Source organism: Cherax quadricarinatus, chromosome 7 (assembly GCF_038502225.1).
Source record: "Cherax quadricarinatus isolate ZL_2023a chromosome 7, ASM3850222v1, whole genome shotgun sequence".
Lineage (NCBI taxonomy): Eukaryota > Metazoa > Arthropoda > Malacostraca > Decapoda > Parastacidae > Cherax > Cherax quadricarinatus.
Window position 1 is genome coordinate 49,985,834 of NC_091298.1, and position 22,969 is coordinate 50,008,802.

At 48.3% G+C, this 22,969-nt stretch overlaps 1 protein-coding gene across 1 annotated transcript in view; it reads left to right on the forward strand.

Moving 5' to 3' along the window:
* The first annotated feature begins 531 nt into the window (after positions 1–531).
* Positions 532–22,969, forward strand: part of LOC128687037 (protein tolkin) — a 449,316-nt gene continuing 426,878 nt past the window's right edge. The window contains exons 1-2 of the mRNA XM_070082113.1: positions 532–683; positions 5,848–5,948. Of these exons, the coding sequence (XP_069938214.1) occupies positions 532–683; positions 5,848–5,948 (253 nt within the window). The remainder of the gene's footprint in view (positions 684–5,847; positions 5,949–22,969) is intronic.

Consider the following 22,969-nt stretch of genomic DNA (forward strand, 5'->3'; position numbering starts at 1 on the left):
TAGACAGTGGGGTGTGTATGACAGTATATATAGACAGAGTGGGGTGTGTATGACAGTATATATAGACAGAGTGGGGTGTGTGTGACAGTATATATAGACAGAGTGGGATGTGTGTGACAGTATATATAGACAGAGTGGGGTGTGTATGACAGTATATATAGACAGAGTGGGATGTGTGTGACAGTATATATATAGACAGAGTGGGGTGTGTGTGACACTGTCACTTTCCAAGAAGTACGCTTCAAGAGATTTCAAGCGTTCCTAATAGTTTAGATGTTTGAATGTACAGGAGCAGTGAAAGTTCTCTCTACTTCTTACATCTCATCAGTCTCGCCTGTCTTGAAGGAGGTCGTCAGCTTCCAGTAGTATTCCCTGGAGAGAAGAATCGACTTGAGCGTCATCATTGGCTCAGCATCTCCTGTTCTGAACGTTCTAGTAATCCAACCTGTCGTTTTCCTTACGGTAGTGATGGCAACATTGGAGTGATCATTGAATCTGAGATCTTCAGAAATTCTCTCTCAGGTCTCACACATGGACATCGACAGATGTCACTCTCATGGAGATTCTGGTGTTATCAGGAAAGAATGTTACGGTGCTATGATTTATGTCTTTGTCTATGCCAGATATAAGAATGAGAAACAGATGTGGAGCGAGTACTGTGCCTTGAAGAGCAGTTTTTCACAGTCAGCCTCCATTTTCACTTTGTATACAACTATTCTCTGGGTTTTACTTGTTTAGAAGTTAAATATCCATCTGCCCACTTTTCCAGTTGTTCCTTTTAAATGCATGTTGTGCATTATCACAGCACAGTGGCTCTAGTAGAACACTTTTGCAAAATCAGTGTACAATACATGAGCGTTTTGCTTGTCCAGTGCTTCCAAGATCATGTTGTAATGCTTTAGTAATTGTGGAAGGCAGGAGAGACCTGCTCTAAACTCACGCTTCCCTGGACTGCAATTTTTGCGATTCCATGTAATTAGCAAACTTGCTAATGTGTGACGTTAGCACAACTGGTCTATAATTTTTCGCAGTTCACTGCTGCCTTTGTGAAGCGGGAAAGTACCATTGAGTTAATGACCATAGAATGACACCTGTGGTCAAGCTCCTCCTCCATAGATTATGAAAGGCCCAAGATCAAGTTTTTTTTTGTATTTTTATAGGAATATGAAGTTCCACGAGTCTGCCTGAAGCAGAATGTATGGACATGCTGCCTATGGTCTCAGAGTCACCAGGAAAGAGATTTACTTCAGAAATGCTAGAGATAACAACTGTGTTTCGAATCTCATTAATGGAAAAAAAATGATCAGGGTATTCAATCCTTACACTGATGAGTGGGCCACTGAACACAGTCGTACTGTGGCTTCAGTATTTCACTCTTCTTGTAGGCTGGTTGGTGCTGTCCCGGTCCGGGTCTTCTCCAGTTGGTAACCCGGCAGGATTTCACTCGTTTCCTTACTGTCATCAGTGTAAGTTCCATCTGTTTTAAGTAAAGGCTCTATACTAGATGTGGTTTTCGCTCTGGGTTTTAAGCTAGAGAAATATTTGCGCTTCTGATTTCATTTATGGCTTTCTGATGTTCCTGTGTCTCACGGACTCTGTGATTCAGTCAGTTTGTGTTCGACGTTCTTCATTTTCCTAACCAGAGTTGCCTTTCGTGCTTTAGAAAGTCAGAGAAGTTCTGTTGTCCGTCGTCTTCGCCGGTAGGGAAGACGCTCTCTCATTTACATCTCCTTTGCCGTAGATTAAGGTCGGTATACTCCGAACGCCATTAAGCTCATCCTTCCCAAAAACTGGTGTAGATCTATGGGGATCATATCGTCTTCCCAGCCTGTTGTGTAGTGATTCTTGTACTGTTAGTTATTGTTTTTCAAGAGTTACCAACCTGTTTTTCGAGAGTTACCAACCTGTTTTTCAAGAGTTACCAACCTGTTTTTTCAAGAGTTACCAACCTGTTTTTCAAGAGTTACCAACCTGTTTTTCAAGAGTTACCAACCTGTTTTTTCAAGAGTTACCAACCTGTTTTTCAAGAGTTACCAATCTGTTTTTCAAGAGTTACCAACCTGTTTTTCAAGAGTTACCAACCTGCTTTTTCAAGAGTTACCAACCTGTTTTTCAAGAGTTACCAACCTGTTTTTTCAAGAGTTACCAACCTGTTTTTCAAGAGTTACCAACCTATTTTTCAAGAGTTACCAACCTGTTTTTTCAAGAGTTACCAACCTGTTTTTTCAAGAGTTACCAACCTGTTTTTCAAGAGCTACCAACCTGTTTTTCAAGAGTTACCAACCTATTTTTCAATACCCCGAGATTAAATAAGAAAGTTTAAAGACAGTTGAGGATATTTTAGCCAATTCAGACTAGTCTAAATTTCGAGCAATGTAGGTTATACCTTTGATATGCCTTTGATGAGGTTTCGAGAGTTTTTGCATTTCCGAACCCCGGCCCTGGGCCAGGCTTATCTGGTTAACCAGGCTATTGCTGCTGATGTCCCATTGGCCCTTATATCCATCACAGCCTGGTTGATATGGTGAAGATACTTGTCCAGGTTTCTTTTGAAGACTTCACTTGTTCCAGCAGTGTTTCTGATATCTTCTGGTAAGATGTTGAATAATCTGTAGCCACGGATGTTGATACAGTGTTCCCTTATTGTGTCCACTACACCCATGCTTTTCACTGGGTTTATTTTGCACTTCCTCCCATATCTCTCACTCCATTATGTACAGATTTGGGACGAGGTCCTTAGGTACTTTACGTGTTTATATTATGTATCTCTCTCTACTCTCCACTGAGTACATATTTAGGACCTTAAGGTGTTCCCAGTAATTTAAATGCTTTACTGGCTCTGTGAGTGCCGTAAACGATCTCTGTATTTGTTTCAGCTCTGATCTTTTCCCTGCCCTGAACGGGGTCGTCAACACTAAACAGTATACAAGCTGGTTTATTGGGTTTGATTCATATCGACCACAGCATATATATATATATACCTCTTCTTAAAACTATGTATGGTTCTTGCCTCTGCTACTTCACTTGCTAGGCTATTCCACTTCCTGACGACTCTATGACTAAAGAAATACTTCCTAACGTCCCTGTGACTCGTCTGAGTCTTCAGCTTCCAGTTGTGACCCCTTGTCCCTGTGTCCCCTCTGTCCACCTTGTCTATTCCCCGCAGTATCTTGTATGTCGTTATCATGTCTCCCCTGACCCTTCTGTCCTCCAGTGTCGTCAGTCCGATTTCCCTTAACCTTTCCTCGTACGACATTCCCTTGAGCTCTGGGACTAGCCTTGTTGCAAACCTTTGTACTTTCTCTAATTTCTTGACGTGCTTGACCAGGTGTGGGTTCCAGATTGGTGCTGCATACTCCAGTATGGGCCTAACATACACAGTGTACAGTGTCTTGAACGATTCCTTATTAAGGTATCGGAACGCTATTCTCAGGTTTGCCAGGCGCCCGTATGCTGCAGCGGTTATTTGGTTGATGTGTGCCTCCGGTGATGTGCTCGGTGTTATGGTCACCCCAAGGTCTTTCTCCCTGAGTGAGGTCTGTAGTCTTTGTCCACCTAGCCTATACTCTGTCTGCGGTCTTCTTTGCCCCTCCCCAATCTTCATGACTTTGCATTTGGCTGGATTGAATTCGAGAAGCCAGTTGCTGGACCACATGTCCAGCCTGTCTAGGTCTCTTTGCAGTCCTGCCTCATCCTCGTCCGAGTGTGTGTGTGTGTGTGTGTGTGTGTGTGTGTGTGTGTGTGTGTGTGTGTGTGTGTGTGTGTGTACTCACCTATTTGTACTCACCTATTTATGGTTGCAGGGGTCGATTCACAGCTCCTGGCCCCGTCTCTTCGCTGATTGCTACTAGGTCCTCTCTCTCCCTGCCCCATGAGCTCTATCATACCTCGCCTTAAAACTATGTATGGTTCCCGCCTCCACTACGTCACTTTCTAGGCTATTCTACGGCCTGACTACTCTATGGCTGAAGAAATACTTCCTAACATCCCTTTGATTCATCTGAGTCTTCAACTTCCAATTGTGACCTCTTGTGTCTGTGTCCCTTCTCTGGAACATCCCGTCTTTGTCCACCTTGTCTATTCCGTGCAGTATTTTATATGTCGTTATCATGTCTCCCCTGACCCTCCTGTCCTCCAGTGTCGTAAGGTCGATTTCCTTCAACTTTTCTTCGTAGGACAATCCCTGTAGCTCTGGGACTAGTCTTGTTGCAAACCTTTGCACTTTCTCTAATTTCTTGACGTGCTTGACTAGGTGTGGGTTCCAAACTGGTGCTGCATACTCCAGTATGGGCCTGACGTAAATGGTATACAGAGTCTTAAACGAATCCTTACTGAGGTATCGGAACGCTATCCGTAGGTTTGCCAGGCGCCCGTATGCTGCAGCAGTTATCTGATTGATGTGCGCCTCAGGAGATATGCTCGGTGTTATACTCGCCCCCAGATCTTTTTCCTTGAGTGAGGTTTACAGTCTTTGGTCATCTAAACTATATTGTGTCTGCGGTCTTCTTTGCCCTTCCCCAATCTTCATGACTTTGCATTTGGCAGGGTTAAATTCAAGGAGCCAGTTGCTGGACCAGGCTTGTAGCCTGTCCAGGTCTCTTTGTAGTCCTGCCTGATCCTCGTCCGATTTGATTCTTCTCATTAACTTCGCATCATCTGCAAACAAGGACACTTCTGAGTCTATCCCTTCCATTATGTCGTTCACACACACACACACACACATATATATATATATATATATATATATATATATATATATATATGTGTGTGTGTGTGTGTGTGTGTGTGTGTGTGTGTGGTATGGGCTTAGACGTGAACAAGGGATGATTCAGTTTGGTTAGTAGGGGTTAGGATGTTAGTGTGATGACAGCCGGAATGAAAGTGCCATCCAGTTTGGGTGTGGGGATTATTGGTTTATACTTTTGCATACGTGTCCCACGGGATGATGACTGCATTACTCTCTATGTATATATGACCTTGAACTTGCTTGGTCACTTAACATCATACGTATATTAGAGGTAATATACGCATGTATGCTGTAAGGATGCTTGGGTGAGGATCGTAGTGATTGTGAAACTGTCGCGCTGTGACAGGTTATATGCTTATGTACGGCTTGAAGACTGTGTGACAGGGTTATGTGTAATGATGAGAGAAAGTGGGCGGTTGCCCATATGGGGGGGGGGGAGGGGGGTAAGGAGTGTTGGAGAGACTGAATTTGCAACTTGATAGTGTCTCTTGTATGCACCTTTGCTTTGCACGTTGACTTTTGTGCAGGTTGTGATAGAGTAGTTTTTATTTATGTGTTCGCATTAGGCTATGGAAGCCTGTGATGTGAACTTGATTTGTTGACAGTCTTTACTATGCATGATGATATGTCTATGTATGTGTACAACAATATGATAATTTAGTAATTGTGGCCAGTGTATTTCGCGGAGGTGTGTGTACCTCCGGCGGATGCACATAGTTTTGTTAGACTTACTCCCAAGAAAGTTTTTTTTATTAGGAATGTGCGTTTCTTTCAATAATAAGTGTGTGTGCTGTTTCTTGTACTTACACCTACATGAGATAATTTCATGTGATAATTTCATGTGCTTTTCTTATACTGATAGGAGGCTTGAGTGATGTATAGTGTGATTGATGGTCTGTCTTTGTTTTTGTCTGTGACGGGTTGCTTCTCCTGTGTCCAACAACGTGTGCGTGTGTGATACTTTATGTATATACTTATTCTTCTCCACAGTGTTATACTATATATATGTATTTTGTCTGTACAAGATGTGCTCTTAATAAAATATAAAAAAAAAACTAGTGGTAAACAGGCTACATGCAATCTTAATGGCCGTGGTGCAGTTGTTCGGCCTTAGCAAGTGTGTGTGTGTACTGTTGCTGGAGGAGGGAGGCAGGCAGTGTAGTGAGCGAGTGTCGTGGTGAGCGAGTGTCGTCGAGTCGTGGTGAGTAGGTCTCCAATATTTTATTGTGATGAAGTGATGGGCTTTTAGTGGTGATACAGTATATAGTGTTTGGAATTGACGGGGGAGGAACTGAAGCTGGTGTGGACACGACCGGTGGGTGTTAAGTGTCTGCTGTCTGACACTTCCTGACACGTATGATCACTTGACATATATCATCGTCTGAAAGACCCGTGTCAGGAGAGACATCTTTCCTGACGAATAAAACACTACTCGAGAACTGCTGAACCTTACAATATAATGGTAATGTCCTAACTTTTTTCTTTTTCTTTTTAATATAGTTTTAGGCCTTCTATGTCTTAATAGATTTTTATTGTGGTTGTGTTGGATCAACCAGGCTGTGATGGTTTCGTGGCCAGATGGCCACCAGCAGCAAGAACCTGGTTGACCAGGCAAGTACCAGATGAGCCTGGCCCATGGTCGGGTTGCCAGATTAGAAAAACTCTAGAAAGTCTTCAAAAGTATATTGGAAGCCTTTAGAACATAACACAAAATAGAAGGAACACTGCAACAGGCCTACTGGCCCATGCGAAGCAGGTCCAAGTCTCCTCAGGGTTTAAATCAATGACCAACCTAGATAGGTCAGGTCACATTTACTTAAGGAAGGAACAGATCTGACCCAGCAGCACAAGCTAGCCAGTTCCAACTCGCACCCACCCACACCCTCTCGTGTATTTATCTAACCTATTTTTAAAACTACACAACGTTTTAGCCTCTATAACTGTACTCGGGAGTTTGTTCCATTCATCCACAACTCGATTACCAAACCAGTGCTTTCCTATATCCTTCCTGAATCTGATTTTTTCCAACTTTAAACCATTGCTACGAGTCCTGTCTTGGCTAGATATTTTTAGCACGCTATTTACATCCCCTTTATTTATTCCTGTTTTCCATTTATACACCTCAGTCATATCCCCTCTAATTCTACGCCTTTCTAGAGAGCGCAGATTCAGGGCCTCAGTGTATACTCATAGGGAAGATTTCTGATACATGGGATCAATTTTGTCATCCTCCTTTGTACGTTTTCGAGTAGTATAAACCTTAGTAATAAATACCGAGAAGTTGGTTTTGCTTACGTGTCTTTCTAAACCAACGTTTTCCAGAGCATTTATATCCATTCTGTAATACGGTGACCAAAACTGAGCAGCTTAGTCTAAATGAGACCTAACCAAGGATACATAGTTGAACATCCCGAGGACTCCTATTATTTATGCTCTTTGATATGAAGCCAAGGTATATCAGAAGCCTTCAAAGGTACATTGGAAGCCTTCAGAGAGGTATTTTTGGTGTCAGTACATGGTCCTTCTCCCACAGTTGTAAACCTTGTACATAACAATGCTGGTGTTCACTGTGTAGTGTTGGTAGTGGTGGTTCAGGTAGTGTGGTGGGGTAGGGGGGTGTCTGAGGTAGTCTGGTGGGGTAGGGGGGTGTCTGAGGTAGTGTGTTGGGGTAGGGGGTGTCTGAGGTAGTGTGGTGGGGTAGGGGGTGTCTGAGGTAGTGTGGTGGGGTAGGGGGTGTCTGAGGTAGTGTGGTGGGGTAGGGGGGTGTCTGAGGTAGTGTGGTGGGGTTGGGGGGTGTCTGAGGTAGTCGGGTGGGGTAAGGGGATGTCTGAGGTAGTCTGGTGGGGTAGGGGGGTGTCTGAGGTTATCTGGTGGGGTAGGGGGGTGTCCGAGGTTATCTGGTGGGGTAAGGGGGTGTCTGAGGTAGTCTGGTGGGGTAAGGGGGTGTCTGAGGTAATCTCGTGGGGTAGGGGGTGTCTGAGGTAGTCTGGTGGGGTAGGGGGGTGTCTGAGGTAGTCTGGTGGGGTAAGGGGGTGTCTGAGGTAGTCTGGTGGGGTAAGGGGGTGTCTGAGGTAGTCTGGTGGGGTAAGGGGGTGTCTGAGGTAGTCTGGTGGGGTATGGGGGTGTCTGAGGTAGTCTGGTGGGGTATGGGGGTGTCTGAGGTAGTGTGGTGGGGTAGGGGGGTGTCTGAGGTAGTGTGGTGGGGTAGGGGGGGGTCTGAGGTCGTGTGGTGGGGTAGGGGGGTGTCTGAGGTAGTGTGGTGGGGTTGGGGGGTGTCTGAGGTAGTGTGGTGGGGTCGGGGGGGGTCTGAGGTAGTGTGGTGGGGTAGGGGGGTGCCTGAGGTAGTGTGGTGGGGTAGGGGGGTGCCTCAGGTAGTGTGGTGGGGTAGGGGGGTGTCTGAGATAGTCTGGTGGGGTAGGGGGGTGTCTGAGGTAGTGTGGTGGGGTAGGGGGGTGTCTGAGGTATTGTGGTGGGGTAGGGGGGTGCCTGAGGTAGTGTGGTGGGGTAGGGGGGTGCCTGAGGTAGTGTGGTGGGGTAGGGGGGTGCCTGAGGTAGTGTGGTGGGGTAGGGGGGTGTCTGAGATAGTCTGGTGGGGTAGGGGGGTGTCTGAGGTAGTCTGGTGGGGTAGGGGGGTGTCAGAGGTAGTCTGGTGGGGTAGGGGGGTGTCTGAGGTAGTCTGGTGGGGTAGGGGGGTGTCTGAGGTAGTCTGGTGGGGTAGGGGGGTGTCTGAGGTAGTCTGGTGGGATAGGGGGTTGTCTGAGGTAGTCTGGTGGGGTAGGGGGGTGTCTGAGGTAGTGTGGTGGGGTAGGGGGGTGTCTGAGGTAGTGTGGTGGGGTAGGGGGGTGTCTGAGGTAGTGTGGTGGGGTAGGGGGGTGTCTGAGGTAGTGTGGTGGGGTAGGGGGGTGTCTGAGGTAGTGGGGTGGGGTAGGGGGGTGTCTGAGGTAGTGTGGTGGGGTAGGGGGGTGTCGGAGGTAGTGTGGTGGGGTAGGGGGGTGTCTGAGGTAGTGTGGTGGGGTAGGGGGGTGTCTGAGGTAGTGTGGTGGGGTAGGGGGTGTCTGAGGTAGTGTGGTGGGGTAGGGGGTGTCTTGAGGTAGTCTGGTGGGGTAGGGGGGTATCTGAGGTAGTCTGGTGGCATAGGGGGGGTATCTGAGGTACTCTGGTGGGGTAGGGGAGTATCTGAGGTAGTCTGGTGGGGTAGAGGGTTTCTGAGGTAGTCTGGTGGGGTAGGGGGGTATCTAAGGTAGTCTGGTGGGGTAGGGGGGTATCTGAGGTAGTCTGGTGGGGTAGGGGGGTATCTGAGGTAGTGTGGTGGGGTAGGGGGGTGTCTGAGGTAGTCTGGTGGGGTAGGGGGGTGTCTGAGGTAGTCTGGTGGGGTAGGGGGGTGTCTGAGATAGTCTGGTGGGGTATGGGGGTGTCTGAGGTAGTCTGGTGGGGTAGGGGGGTGTCTGGTGGGGTAGGGGGTGTGTGAGGTAGTCTGGTGGGGTAGGGGGGTGTCTGAGGTAGTCTGGTGGGGTAGGGGGGTGTCTGAGGTAGTCTGGTGGGGTAGGGAGGTATCTGAGGTAGTCTGGTGGGGTAGGGGGGTGTCTGAGGTAGTCTGGTGGGGTATGGGGGTGTCTGAGGTAGTCTGGTGGGGTAGGGGGTGTCTGAGGTAGTGTGGTGGGGTAGGGGGGTGTCTGAGGTAGTCTGGTGGGGTAGGGGGTGTCTGAGGTAGTCTGGTGGGGTAGGGAGGTATCTGAGGTAGTCTGGTGGGGTAGGGGGGTATCTGAGGTAGTCTGGTGGGGTAGAGGGGTGTCTGAGGTAGTCTGGTGGGGTAGGGAGGTATCTGAGGTAGTCTGGTGGGGTAGGGGGTGTCTGAGGTAGTCTGGTGGGGTAGGGGGTGTCTGAGGTAGTCTGGTGGGGTAGGGGGGTGTCTGAGGTAGTCTGGTGGGGTAGGGGGGTGTCTGAGGTAGTCTGGTGGGGTAGGGGGGTGTCTGATTTAGTCTGGTGGGGTAGGGGGGTGTCTGAGGTAGTCTGGTGGGGTAGGCGGTGTCTGAGGTAGTCTGGTGGGGTAGGGGGTGTCTGAGGTAGTCTGGTGGGGAAGGGGGGTGTCTGAGGTAGTCTGGTGGGGTAGGGGGGTATCTGAGGTAGTCTGGTGGGGTAGGGGGGTATCTGAGGTAGTCTGGTGGGGTTGGGGGTTTCTGAGGTAGTCTGGTGGGGTAGGGGGGTATCTGAGGTAGTCTGGTGGGGTAGGGGGGTGTCTGAGGTAGTCTGGTGGGGTAGGGGGTGTCTGAGGTAGTCTGGTGGGGTAGGGGGGTGTCTGAGGTAGTCTGGTGGGGTAGGGGGGTGTCTGAGGTAGTCTGGTGGGGTTGGGGGGTGTCTAAGGTAATCTGGTGGGGTTGGGGGGTGTCTGAGGTTGGCTGGGGGGGTGGGGGGGTGTCTGAGGTAGTCTGGTGGGGTACGGGGGTGTCTGAGGTAGTCTGGTGGGGTTGGGGGGTGTCTGAGGTAGTCTGGTGGGGTAAGGGGGTGTCTGAGGTAGTCTGGTGGGGTTGGGGGGTGTCTGAGGTAGTCTGGTGGGTTATGGGGTTGTCTGACGTAGTCTGGTGGGGTATGGGGGTGTCTGACGTAGTCTGGTGGGGTAGGGGGGTGTCTGACGTAGTCTGGTGGGGTAGGGGGGTGTCTGAGGTAGTCTGGTGGGGTAGCGGGGTGTCTGAGGTAGTCTGGTGGGGTATGGGGGTGTCTGAGGTAGTCTGGTGGGGTAGTGGGTGTCTGAGGTAGTCTGGTGGGGTAGGGGGGTGTCTGAGGTAGTCTGGTGGGGTATGGGGGTGTCTGACGTAATCTGGTGGGGGATGGGGGTGTCTGACGTAGTCTGGTGGGGTATGGGGGTGTCTGACGTAGTCTGGTGGGGTATGGGGGTGTCTGAGGTAATCTGGTGGGGGATGGGGGTGTCTGAGGTAGTCTGGTGGGGTATGGGGGTGTCTGAGGTAGTCTGGTGGGGTATGGGGGTGTCTGACGTAGTCTAGTGGGGTATGGGGGTGTCTGACGTAGTCTGTTGGGGTATGGGGGTGTCTGACGTAGTCTGGTGGGGTATGGGGGTGTCTGACGTAGTCTGGTGGGGTATGGGGGTGTCTGAGATATTGCTGTACCCCGTCCATACATGTCACCACTGTATACTTTGTGTACAAGTATTCATTATCTATACTTATCTGCGTGTTTTTCCCTTATCTTTACACCTTTTCTAGTCCCCTTATTTGTAAACCATGTGTGCCCCTGAACTGTGCCCCTGAACTGTGCCCCTGAACTGTGCCCCTGAACTGTGCCCCTGAACTGTGCCCCTGAACTGTGCCCCTGAACTGTGCCCCTGAACTGTGCCCCTGTTCTTTGACACTACACTTGAAGGGACTTTCGTACCTTGTTGTTTACTGGCTGGGTCGTCATCCTGCATAACTTCTTGAGACGTCAGTCTCCCCTCACCTCCTCCACCTCCCCTCACCTCCTCCACCTCCCCTCACCTCCTCCACCTCCCCTCACCTCCTCCACCTCCCTTCACCTCCTCCACCTCCTCCTCTTTCCCTTACCTCCCCTCACCTCCTCCACTTTCCTTTACCCCCCTCACCTCCTCCACTTTCCTTTACCCCCCTCACCTCCTCCACTTTCCTTTACCCCCCCCCTCACCTCCTCCACTTTCCTTTACCCCCCTCACCTCCTCCACTTTCCTTTACCTTCCCTCACCTCCTCCACTTTCCTTTACCTCCCCTCCCTCACCTCCTCCACTTCCCCTCCTCCACTTTACCTCCCCTCACCTCCTCCACTTTCCCCTCACTTTCCTTTACCTCCTCCACTTTCCTTTACCTCCCCTCACCTCCTCCACTTTCCTTTACCTCCCCTCGCCTCCACTTTCCTTTACCTCCCCTCGCCTCCTCCACTTTCCTTTACCTCCCCTCGCCCTCCTCCACTTTCCTTTACCTCTCCTCACCTACCTCCCCTCACTCCTCCACTTTCCTTTACCTCCCCTCACCCTTTACCTCCCCTCCACTTTCCTTTACCTCCCCTCACCTCCTCCACTTTCCTTTACCTCCCCTCACCTCCTCCACTTTCCTTTACCTCCCCTCACCTCCTCCACTTTCCTTTACCTCCCCTCACCTCCTCCACTTTCCTTTACCTCCCCTCACCTCCTCCACTTTCCCTCACCTCCTCCACTTTCCTTTACCTCCCCTCACCTCCTCCACTTTCCTTTACCTCCCCTCACCTCCTCCACTTTCCCTCACCTTCTCCACTTTCCCTCTCCTCCACTTTCCCTCACCTCCTCCACTTTACCTCCCCTCACCTCCTCCACTTTACGTCCCCTCACCTCCTCCACCTCCCCTCACCTCCTCCACTTTCCTTTACCTCCCCTCACCACCACCACTTTACCTCCCCTCACCTCCTCCACTTTACCTCCCCTCACCTCCTCCACTTTACCTCCCCTCACCTCCTCCACTTTACCTCCCCTCACCTCCTCCACTTTCCTTTACCTCCCCTCACCTCCTCCACTTTACCTCCCCTCACCTCCTCCACTTTACCTCCCCTCACCTCCTCTACTTTACCTCCCCTCACCTCCTCCACTTTACCTCCCCTCACCTCCTCCACTTTACCTCCCCTCACCTCCTCCACTTTCCTTTACCTCCCCTCACCTCCTCTTCCTCCTCCCATTTCATCTGATGTTACGTGTTTCAATTATCTTTTTCTTGCCGCTCTTTAATCTTATTTCCTTCTCTCTCACCACTAATATAATTCCAAAAAATGTAACTACAGATTATACAATAATATAATTGCAAATTATATTTCAATGTAACTGCAACTTTCTCTTTTTTTTCCTCTTCTAATTCCTGACTCAAAAATTAATGACTTGCCTGTTTTTAGGAGGGGGGAAGGGGGGGAGGGGAGGAATGGGAGGGGGAGGCGTGACAAATTTTGGTGTTTTTTTTGAAGCTTGATGAGAGGGTGGGGGTCATTAAAGTTTTTCTCCAGGGAGCGGCGCCCCCCGTGTTAATTAAGCTCCAGCAACTGTCGTACTTCTATATTTAAATCATCGTTGTTTTTATAAAAAAGAAAAAATGGGAGGGGGGGAAGGGGAGGGGGGGAGGGGGAGTTGTGATGTTAATTGGTGTCTTTTTTTTTTGCTCTTTCTGTGGACTCTTTGTTCGCTCTTCCTTCTCTTTCTGCTCTCCATCTCTTTGATTTTATCTCTGTTTTTGTTCTCTCTGCTCTTTTTTACTCTGCTCTCTCTTAGATCTCCATCTTTGCTGTCTCTCAGGTATCATCCTCGAGGCCTCAGAACCACCGTACAGCCTCGTCACACAAAACATGGCAGCAGCTTTCATTAAAAAAAATATTGAAAAGTTTTAAATCATCCGGGAGTACAATCCAGTGGCAGGTCATGGCAACTGCCATGACCTGCCACTGGATGACCTGCCACTGGATGACCTGCCATTGCTAAAGACTGAGAATCACAGCTGGACAACCTCAGTTCAACAGGGGGTGCCGTGGTCACAATAAGGGAACACTGTATCAACATCCGTGGCACCAGATTATTCAGTATCTTACCAGATATCAGAAACACTGCTGGGACAAGTGTAGAAGTCTTCAAGAGGAAACTGGACAAGCATCTTCACCAGGAGCCGGATCAACCAGACTGGGATGGATATGTGAGGCAGCGGGCCACCAGCAGCAATAGCCTGGTTGACCAGGCTAGAACCAGACGAGCCTGGCCCATGGCCGGGCACCGGGAGTAGAAAAACTCTGGAAACTCATCAAAGGTAAAGGTATAATATCTTTATTTCTACAGGTACACGTACAAGGTATACAGGTCTAGCTGACATCAATGACATACTACTATACAGAAAGCTGCTTATTATGCTGTTTATTTCCCGCAAATTAGGTCAGTGTCCCAGGATGCGACCCACACCAGTTGACTAGCACCCGAGTACCTATTTTACTGATGGGTGAACATGGACAGCAGGTGTCTTAGGGAAACACGTCGTTAATGTTTTCCAGCCGTACCGGAGATTGGAACTCCGTACGTCAGTGTGTGAGCTAAGGGCGCTGGAGATCGAGCTACGGGACACCCGTTTAAAGCTGGACTCCCTAGGACATCATTTTGTACTGGAAGACAGGCAGTGTGTGTGGCAGTCTTCGTGGTCATGGTGTGCTGGAACTGTCATGACTTGTAACTTGCTGGAAGTAGCGTACACCCCTCGGAACGTACAAGTACACTACAGTAACTGACTCACGAAATCGTAATGACACGATTGCAAACAAGCCATTCCCCGGCCGGGATTGAACACTACAGTAATGTGCACACTGTACCGATGAGCTGATAATACATACGTGCAACTGTTGCGTGTTTCCCGGAAACCTTTGTCACCTCTGTGCTAGACTGAAGAAGCCGCCTACTGTGTAGGTGAAGAATTTCGAGATAGTTACCTACTTGTTGCACATGAGTCTTATCTGAGAGGGAGAGACGGGGGAAGACAGAGACTGGGGGTGAGACACGGAGTGAGACTGGGGGACACGGAGTGAAACTGGGGGACACGGAGAGAGACGAGGGGGAGACACGGAGAGAGACGGGGGAAATACGGAGAGACGGGGGAGACACGGAGAGGGACGAGGGGGAGACACGGAGAGGGACGAGGGGGAGACACGGAGAGGGACGAGGGGGAGACACGGAGAGGGACGAGGGGGAGACACGGAGAGGGACGAGGGGGAGACACGGAGAGGGACGAGGGAGACACCGAGAGAGACGGGGGAAATACGGAGAGACGAGGGGGAGACACGGAGAGAGACGAGGGGGAGACACGGAGAGAGACGAGGGGGAGACACGGAGAGAGACGAGGGGGAGACACGGAGAGAGACGAGGGGGAGACACGGGGAGACACGGAGAGCGACGAGGGGGAGACACGGAGAGGGACGAGGGGGAGACACGAGGGGAGACACGAGGGGAGACACGGAGAGAGAGACGGGAGGGAGACGCGGAGAGAGACGAGGGAGACACCGAGAGAGACGGGGGAGACACAGAGACACGGGGAGACAGACGGGGGAGACAGTGACGGGAGGGAGACACGGGGGGGGAGAGAGAGGCGGAGATGGACGGACGGAGAGACAGAGGCAGGGACGAACGGACGGAGAGGCAGGGACGGTCGGACGGACGGAGAGGCAGAGACAGACGAACGGAGAGGCAAACAGACGGACGGACAGACGGAGAGGCAGAAATAGACAGATACAGACAGACGCCAGTTAAGATAAACTTGAGGGTCAGGTTCACAGTCTTCGCACTGTCATAACAGTGTACCAACAGGAGGTTCAACACTTCTGAGTCATCACGGGCCGGGCGGGGCTCGAACCCCCCACACCTTCCCTGGTATCACTACGATCGTCTAGTTAGGATTTCGTGAACCTACAAGTCGTACATCGTGTAATTAATTTTTCAAAGAGGTGGAGGGGTAAGCCAGTGCAAGGCTTCGGTCAGATGACTTAAAGCTGCAACTGCGGGTCATATAACTAAGACCCGCGTCAGGAAACATTTGTCCTCTTTCGTGGCCAATCTTTCCTAAACTACCAGTAGTGGCTGACAGGTATAACGGCTTAATTGCTCATTTCTACAACGTTCCAGGTACTTGAGAAATTGTACTTATGGGCGAAACGTTGTTTTAGTGAAAGAATGCACTACTGCTGTTGTGTTTTTCACAATTTGCTGGGAAGAAGTTTAGGCCTAGCGATTGATACTTTGTTGACATCTGTGCTTCAGAAGACTTCAACCAGTAACATGCGGGGTCCTAGACTCTTCAACTTGCTATCAGATTAGATTTTGCCACCGAAGTGGCTAGTTTATTGTGCACTCCATATCCATTCTGTGGACGGTAGCGCAAGAGCATGTGGAACTAGGAACTAGGCTTGGAAAAGGTTAACAGGAGTACATTTGGATTTATATGTACAATCTGATTCTCTTTCCCACTGCACTTCCTGCAGGAATCTTCTCATGCCCATGTAGTCCCCGTTTTTTGAAGTTTGGCTTCTCCCGTCCTTCTCGTGCTGCCTCATTATCTACTGTTAACTCTACAAGGTGTTCAAAACTCAGGACGTCGTGATTACTAGCACCAAGGGGTCTTTCGTGAGTGATATCCCCCATGTCTGAACTGCTCAAGGTGAGTATGAGATCCAGCCTGTTGGAACATCCTCTACTCTCTCTCTCTGGTTGTATCCCTAACATGTTGGTGTATGAAGTTCTCCAGTACAGTCTCCAACATCTTAGCCCTCCACGTTTCTGGTCTCCCATGTGGCTCTAGGTTTTCCCAGTCGATCTCCTTATGATTGAAATCCCCCATGATTAGTAATTTTGCTTTACCCATGTGAGCCCTATTGGCCACTTCAGCTAGTGTATCCACCATAGTTCTATTGCGCTCATCATACTCTTGTTCTTGGCTTCCTGCTGTTCTGTGTGTGTGTGTGTGTGTTTGTGTGTGTGTGTGTGTGTGTGTGTGTGTGTGTGGTGTGGTATACTCACCTAATTGTGATAGCAGGGGTCGAGTCATAACTCCTGGCGCCGCCTCTTCACTAGTTTGTGTGTGTTTCAGAGAGAGAGAGATAATGAAGGAAGCACTGAATGGGGATGAGAACTCATATTTCAGGCCAATTTCCTCTAGCGAAAGGTATTGGAAGCCGATATTTTATAAATCGTTGCTCGCCGCCCCCTCTTACCTCCACCCCCTAAAGGGGGTGGGTGTGATGAGAGGAATGCTTTTTCTCCCCCTCTTCCCCTTTAGGGTAAGTTGGTGATAGTTGTGGTGAGGGGAGAGGGGTCGTTGATTCCCCTTACTCTAGCCCCTCACGAGGGTCTAATAAAGTAATGGTAGTGATGAGAGAGGGGGTCATTCCCCTTATCTCTCCTTCTCTCTGCCTCCCCTCCCTGAGGTCTGGTAGTGGTGATGGTGATAATGAGAGGGAGGTCATGGATTTCCCTTCCTCCCCTTCCCCTCTCTGAGGTCTGAGAGTGATGATGGTTGTATTGAGTGGGAGGGGGGGGGTATTGATTGTATCACCCCTCTCCCAGGGTGAGGTAGTTCATTACCTGTAGACAGTCCCGGGAGTCACAGCCCCCCCCCCCCACTGGTCATAACCCACACCCAAGCCTCCTGGTTGATAGCCTCATCAGTCCGACTGTTGGTGTTAGCTGCAGGTTTTCTAATTTAATCCACCACAGCCTGGTTGATTAGCTTTTAAGTGGAGAAATCTATTAACTTACCTTTTAAAAACAGCTTGGGGCATGTTGGTAATTTCCATTATGGTCAAAAGAAATGTTGAAAAGCCTTGGTCCCCTTACATTTACTTAGTTATATCTTACTTCAAGAGGCGTTATTTCAGTGTAGTGATTTGGGACTAATTCCTTTTGAAAATAGTTGTTTACGTTCCAGGTGGCACAGTTCAAGGGTAGCACGTTCTAGGTGGTACAGTTCAAGGGAAGTACGTTCTAGATGGCACATTTCAAGGGTAGTACGTTCTAGGTGGCACAGTTCAAGGGTAGTACGTTCTAGGTGGCACAGTTCAAGGGTAGTACGTTCTAGGTGGTACAGTTCAAGGGTAGTACGTTCCAGGTGGCACAGTTCAAGGGTAGCACGTTCTAGGTGGTACAGTTAAAGGGTAGTACGTTCTAGGTGGCACAGTTCAAGGGTAGTACGTTCCAGGTGGCACAGTTCAAGGGTAGTACGTTCTAGGTGGCACAGTTCAAGGGTAGTACGTTCCAGGTGGCACAGTTCAAGGGTAGTGCGTTCCAGGTGGCGCAGTTCAAGGGTAGTACGTTCTAGGTGGCACAGTTCAAGGGTAGTACGTTCTAGGTGGCACAGTTCAAGGGTAGTACGTTCTAGGTGGCACAGTTCAAGGGTAGTACGTTCTAGGTGGTACAGTTCAAGGGTAGTACGTTCTAGGTGGCACAGTTCAAGGTAGTACGTTCCAGGTGGCACAGTTCAAGGGTAGCACGTTCTAGGTGGCACAGTTCAAGGGTAGTACGTTCTAGGTGGCACAGTTCAAGGGTAGTACGTTCTAGGTGGTACAGTTCAAGGGTAGTACGTTCCAGGTGGCACAGTTCAAGGGTAGCACGTTCTAGGTGGTACAGTTAAAGGGTAGTACGTTTCAGGTGGCACAGTTCAAGGGTAGCACGTTCTAGGTGGTACAGTTAAAGGGTAGTACGTTCTAGGTGGCACAGTTCAAGGGTAGTACGTTCCAGGTGGCACAGTTCAAGGGTAGTACGTTCTAGGTGGCACAGTTCAAGGGTAGTACGTTCCAGGTGGCACAGTTCAAGGGTAGTGCGTTCCAGGTGGCACAGTTCAAGGGTAGTACGTTCTAGGTGGCACAGTTCAAGGGTAGTACGTTCTAGGTGGCACAGTTCAAGGGTAGTACGTTCTAGGTGGCACAGTTCAAGGGTAGTACGTTCTAGGTGGCACAGTTCAAGGGTAGTACGTTCTAGGTGGCACAGTTCAAGGGTAGTACGTTCTAGGTGGCACAGTTCAAGGGTAGCACGTTCCAGGTGGCACAGTTCAAGGGTAGTACGTTCTAGGTGGCACAGTTCAAAGGTAGCACGTTCTAGGTGGCACAGTTCAAAGGTAGCACGTTCTAGGTGGCACAGTTCAAAGGTAGCACGTTCTAGGTGGCACAGTTCAAAGGTAGCACGTTCTAGGTGGCACAGTTCAAGGGTAGTACGTTCCAGGTGGCACTGTTCAAGGGAAGTACGTTCTAGGTGGCACAGTTCAAGGGTAGCACGTTCTGGGTGGCACAGTTCAAGGGTAGCACGTTCTAGGTGGCACAGTTCAAGGGTATTACGTTCTAGGTGGCACAGTTCAAGGGTAGCACGTTCTAGGTGGCACAGTTCAAGGGTAGTACGTTCTAGGTGGCACAGTTCAAGGGTAGCACGTTCTAGGTGGCACAGTTCAAAGGTAGCACGTTCTAGGTGGCACAGTTCAAGGGTAGTACGTTCCAGGTGGCACAGTTCAAGGGAAGTACGTTCTAGGTGGCACAGTTCAAGGGTAGTACGTTCTAGGTGGCACAGTTCAAAGGTAGCACGTTCTAGGTGGCACAGTTCAAGGGTAGTACGTTCCAGGTGGCACAGTTCAAGGGAAGTACGTTCTAGGTGGCACAGTTCAAGGGTAGCACGTTGTGGGTGGCACAGTTCAAGGGTAGCACGTTCTAGGTGGCACAGTTCAAGGGTAGTACGTTCTAGGTGGCAGAGTTCAAGGGACTTTAAGCATTTCCAATAATTTAAATGTTTGAAGTGGTTCAGCCACTGACGGTTCTCTGAACATTGAGAACGTTTCGCCAGCCAGTGGCTTCATCAGTCCACTGCGGAGAAAGGTGAAAGCGTAAGAGGAGTTGGAGGTGATCAGTCCCTCAGCCTGGAGTCGTTCGTGTTCAGTCAGTCTTGATGAAAGTGCTGCGTATTCGCTAAGGGACTGATTACCTCAGGCTACCCCTTTTCATCGTCCACCTTTCTCCGCAGTAGACTGAAGAAGTCAATGACTGGCGAAAAGCTTCCAAAATAAAGATAACCAAATGTTGGACAAGTCTCGTCAAACCGTTGGTTTATTTAAACCATTTATTCAGTCTCTGTACATTATGTAGGTGTGCTATTTTGCCTACCCAGTGAGGGGCTACTATTGTACACTAGTATTCTAGTCATATATATACCTAGAAAGTACTTGAGGGATATATATATATATATATATATATATATATATATATATATATATATATATATATATATATATATACCTGGAAAGTACTTGGGGGATATATATATACCTAGAAAGTGCTTGTCTTGTTTTAAACCTTCACACTGCCATAATAACATGCAGGAGTGGGAGATATGGGAGGAAGTGCAAAATAAACAAGTGAAAGGTGGGGGGTGCAGTGGGCACAATAAGGGAACACTGTATCAACATCCGTGGTCCCCGATTATTCAACATCTTACCAGAAGATATCAGAAACACTGCTGGAACAAGTATAGAAGTCTTCAAGAGGAAACTGGACAAGTATCTTTACCAGTGCCAGATCAACCAGGCTGTGATAATGTGGGTGAGTGGGCCACCAACAGCAATAGCCAGGTTCATCAGTTACCTGGCCTATGGCCGTTCTCCGGGAGCATGAAAACTCTGGCAACTGATCGAAGGTATTTATTAAGGGAAACTTTGAGAATCAGTATTATAATAATCGCTTGACAAGTTTTGATTTTGATTATATTGCCAATCAGTGAATGGCTTCAGTCCTCGTACTAAGATAGTAGTGGCGGAAGCCAGGTTGCATAGTAATAGTAGTAGTAGTAGTAATAGTAAATCAATAATAAACCTGTCATTGAGAAGAGATGGGTTTGAGGAAAGTACCAGCATGGGCCAGTAGACCTGCTGCAGTGCTCCTTCATGATCTTGGTATCACGTAACAGCTGTTTCCAATACGGGCAACATTACTATTTACCAGAAGGTTGTGGAGCTGCTGGACGTCTGTGGGGAGGGCGCTAGTGACAGCCTTCATGCATTCTCGTCCACACGTTTAGTTTTTATGTACGAGACTCTCAAGACCCCCATTCCATTTCGTGATGTGATCAACATCGCCTCTGTGTTGGACTGGTGTTGCTGGGGTGGTCACGGCTGTAGGTGTATTGGTGTTGCTGGGGTGGTCACGGCTGTAAGTGTACTGGTGTTGCTGGGGTGGTCACGGCTGTACGTGTACTGGTGTTCACGGATCATTAGCTCCAGAGATGCAGATAAATGGTTCAGAGAACCGACATGTTGATAAATTAGACACATGTGCAACTCTTGGGGATCTTTATTGAGGAAACGTTTCGCCAAACGTTTCCTCAGTAAAGATACCCAAGAGTTGCACATGTCTAATTTATCAGCTCCAGAGATTCCGTTTCACTTAGGAATTTCTTATCGCCTTCTTTCCTTCACGGTATTTTGCAACAAAGTTGGTACAATTACCGTGCAAAGTTTCGTTCGTGGAGTGTGAAATGTGGCCGCAGTGAAATGTTTCATTAGTTGCTCTTTTGGCCTTTTTACGTGTCTCGGTATTATGTATATTCTTGTACTTGTGATAGTCACTCGTGTACTTGTGATAGTCACTCGTGTACTTGTGATAGTCACTCGTGTACTTGTGATAGTCACTCGTGTACATGTGATAGTCACTCGTGTACTTGTGATAGTCACTCGTGTACTTGTGATAGTCACTCGTGTACATGTGATAGTCACTCGTGTACATGTGATAGTCACTCGTGTACATGTGATAGTCACTCGTGTACTTGTGATAGTCACTCGTGTACATGTGATAGTCACTCGTGTACTTGTGATAGTCACTCGTGTACATGTGATAGTCACTCGTGTACTTGTGATAGTCACTCGTGTACATGTGATAGTCACTCGTGTACTTGTGATAGTCACTCGTGTACATGTGATAGTCACTCGTGTACTTGTGATAGTCACTCGTGTACTTGTGATAGTCACTCGTGTACTTGTGATAGTCACTCGTGTACATGTGATAGTCACTCGTGTACTTGTGATAGTCACTCGTGTACATGTGATAGTCACTCGTGTACTTGTGATAGTCACTCGTGTACATGTGATAGTCACTCGTGTACTTGTGATAGTCACTCGTGTACATGTGATAGTCACTCGTGTACTTGTGATAGTCACTCTTGTACTTGTGATAGTCACTCGTGTACTTGTGATAGTCACTCGTGTACTTGTGATAGTCACTCGTGTACTTGTGATAGTCACTCGTGTACTTGTGATAGTCACTCTTGTATTTCTGCACTCAGTTCGAAATGGAAATCAGTGTTAGTGGCACTTCTAACGAGTTTATTGTCAAGGAAGCTGGGAAGGTTCGCTATGTTGGTGACCACTGGAAAGCTGTCTGGAAGAGAATTTGCTTGATAATACTTTCGTAATGTGAAATTTAAAGGAGGTGACCAAATGTAATGTGCACTAATTCGAGGAACAGCCGATTGGTAATTGTGCAAGATCTGAGAAGGAGGCCTATAATTGCACGAAATAATTCTTGTAAGTGATTTTTGGCAAACTTGGAACAAAATTGGTTTTATCTACTTGGAGGAACAGTAGGAGAGTCTCCTCTAGAGTGAACTTACTAGTATGTTCCAGAGTGTTTGTGTGAAGAGAAAACAAGCAGCTAGACCAGACAATTTAAGAAATGCCAGCGTTCTACACCGAGAATTGTACAGGTATTTAATGAACTACAGAGCCGCAAGACTCATTGCCAGGGAGGAAGACAGTCAGTACCGCAGAATTTTGGAATCATCACTTATCTGCATATCTAACAGTTTCAACGAGAACAACGGCTTTTACAACACGGCTGAATTCCCTCCAGGAAACTTTATCGTTATCCTACATAACTTACACACTCGACCGTCGCTTGCAGGTCCGTCTTAAATACAACTTACCCAGAATTCTCCGCCTGATATATACTAATGTACTCTTTACCCAGGTAGATCTGTTTGTGACTTCATAAATTACACTGTTTGGTCGAAACGTAGTCGATAAAGGATCGCATTATACTGCATTTGTTTATTTTACCATCGTGACGGTATTTTATACCATTTATCTTCAACAAAATGTTGGCAAACACAGGTAATTCTGTAACATTATCAGCCTTAGTTGAAGGTTAATGACGTAATTATCATAATGGTACACAACACCGACGAGTTGATAAGACACATGTGCAGCAGTTAGGTATCTTTATTCCGAATAAAGATACCTAACTGTTGCACATGTCTTACCAAAGGTTAATAGCTTAATCAGCTGGTACACGTGTGAATGAGGCGGTGATGTAAACACTCGCCAGCTCCTCACACAGAGATCACTCCTGTGACTAAGACATCGCATGTTTCAAGTGAGCTTCAGTAATCACACCCACAAGTTTTGATAATTTTTTGCTCGGGGCGTTGACAGTACCCGACATGATGGGTCTGAGAACACGGGGTTTGTGAGTCTAACAAACCTCAATGAAAGTACGAGAAGCTTAACTTATCTGACTTCCTGGTTTTGTTAAGAGTTTTGCTTAGAAATTAAGCACTTCTTCCATGGTATGTTCAGGGATGGTAGAGCAAGTGTTGACATCTAGTAAATCTTGTATGTTGTTGACTTAAGTTTATACAGATGAAGATGAGTACTCTTTTTGTCTGCCGTGGCGATGACAGCATCGCATCGTTTAGAT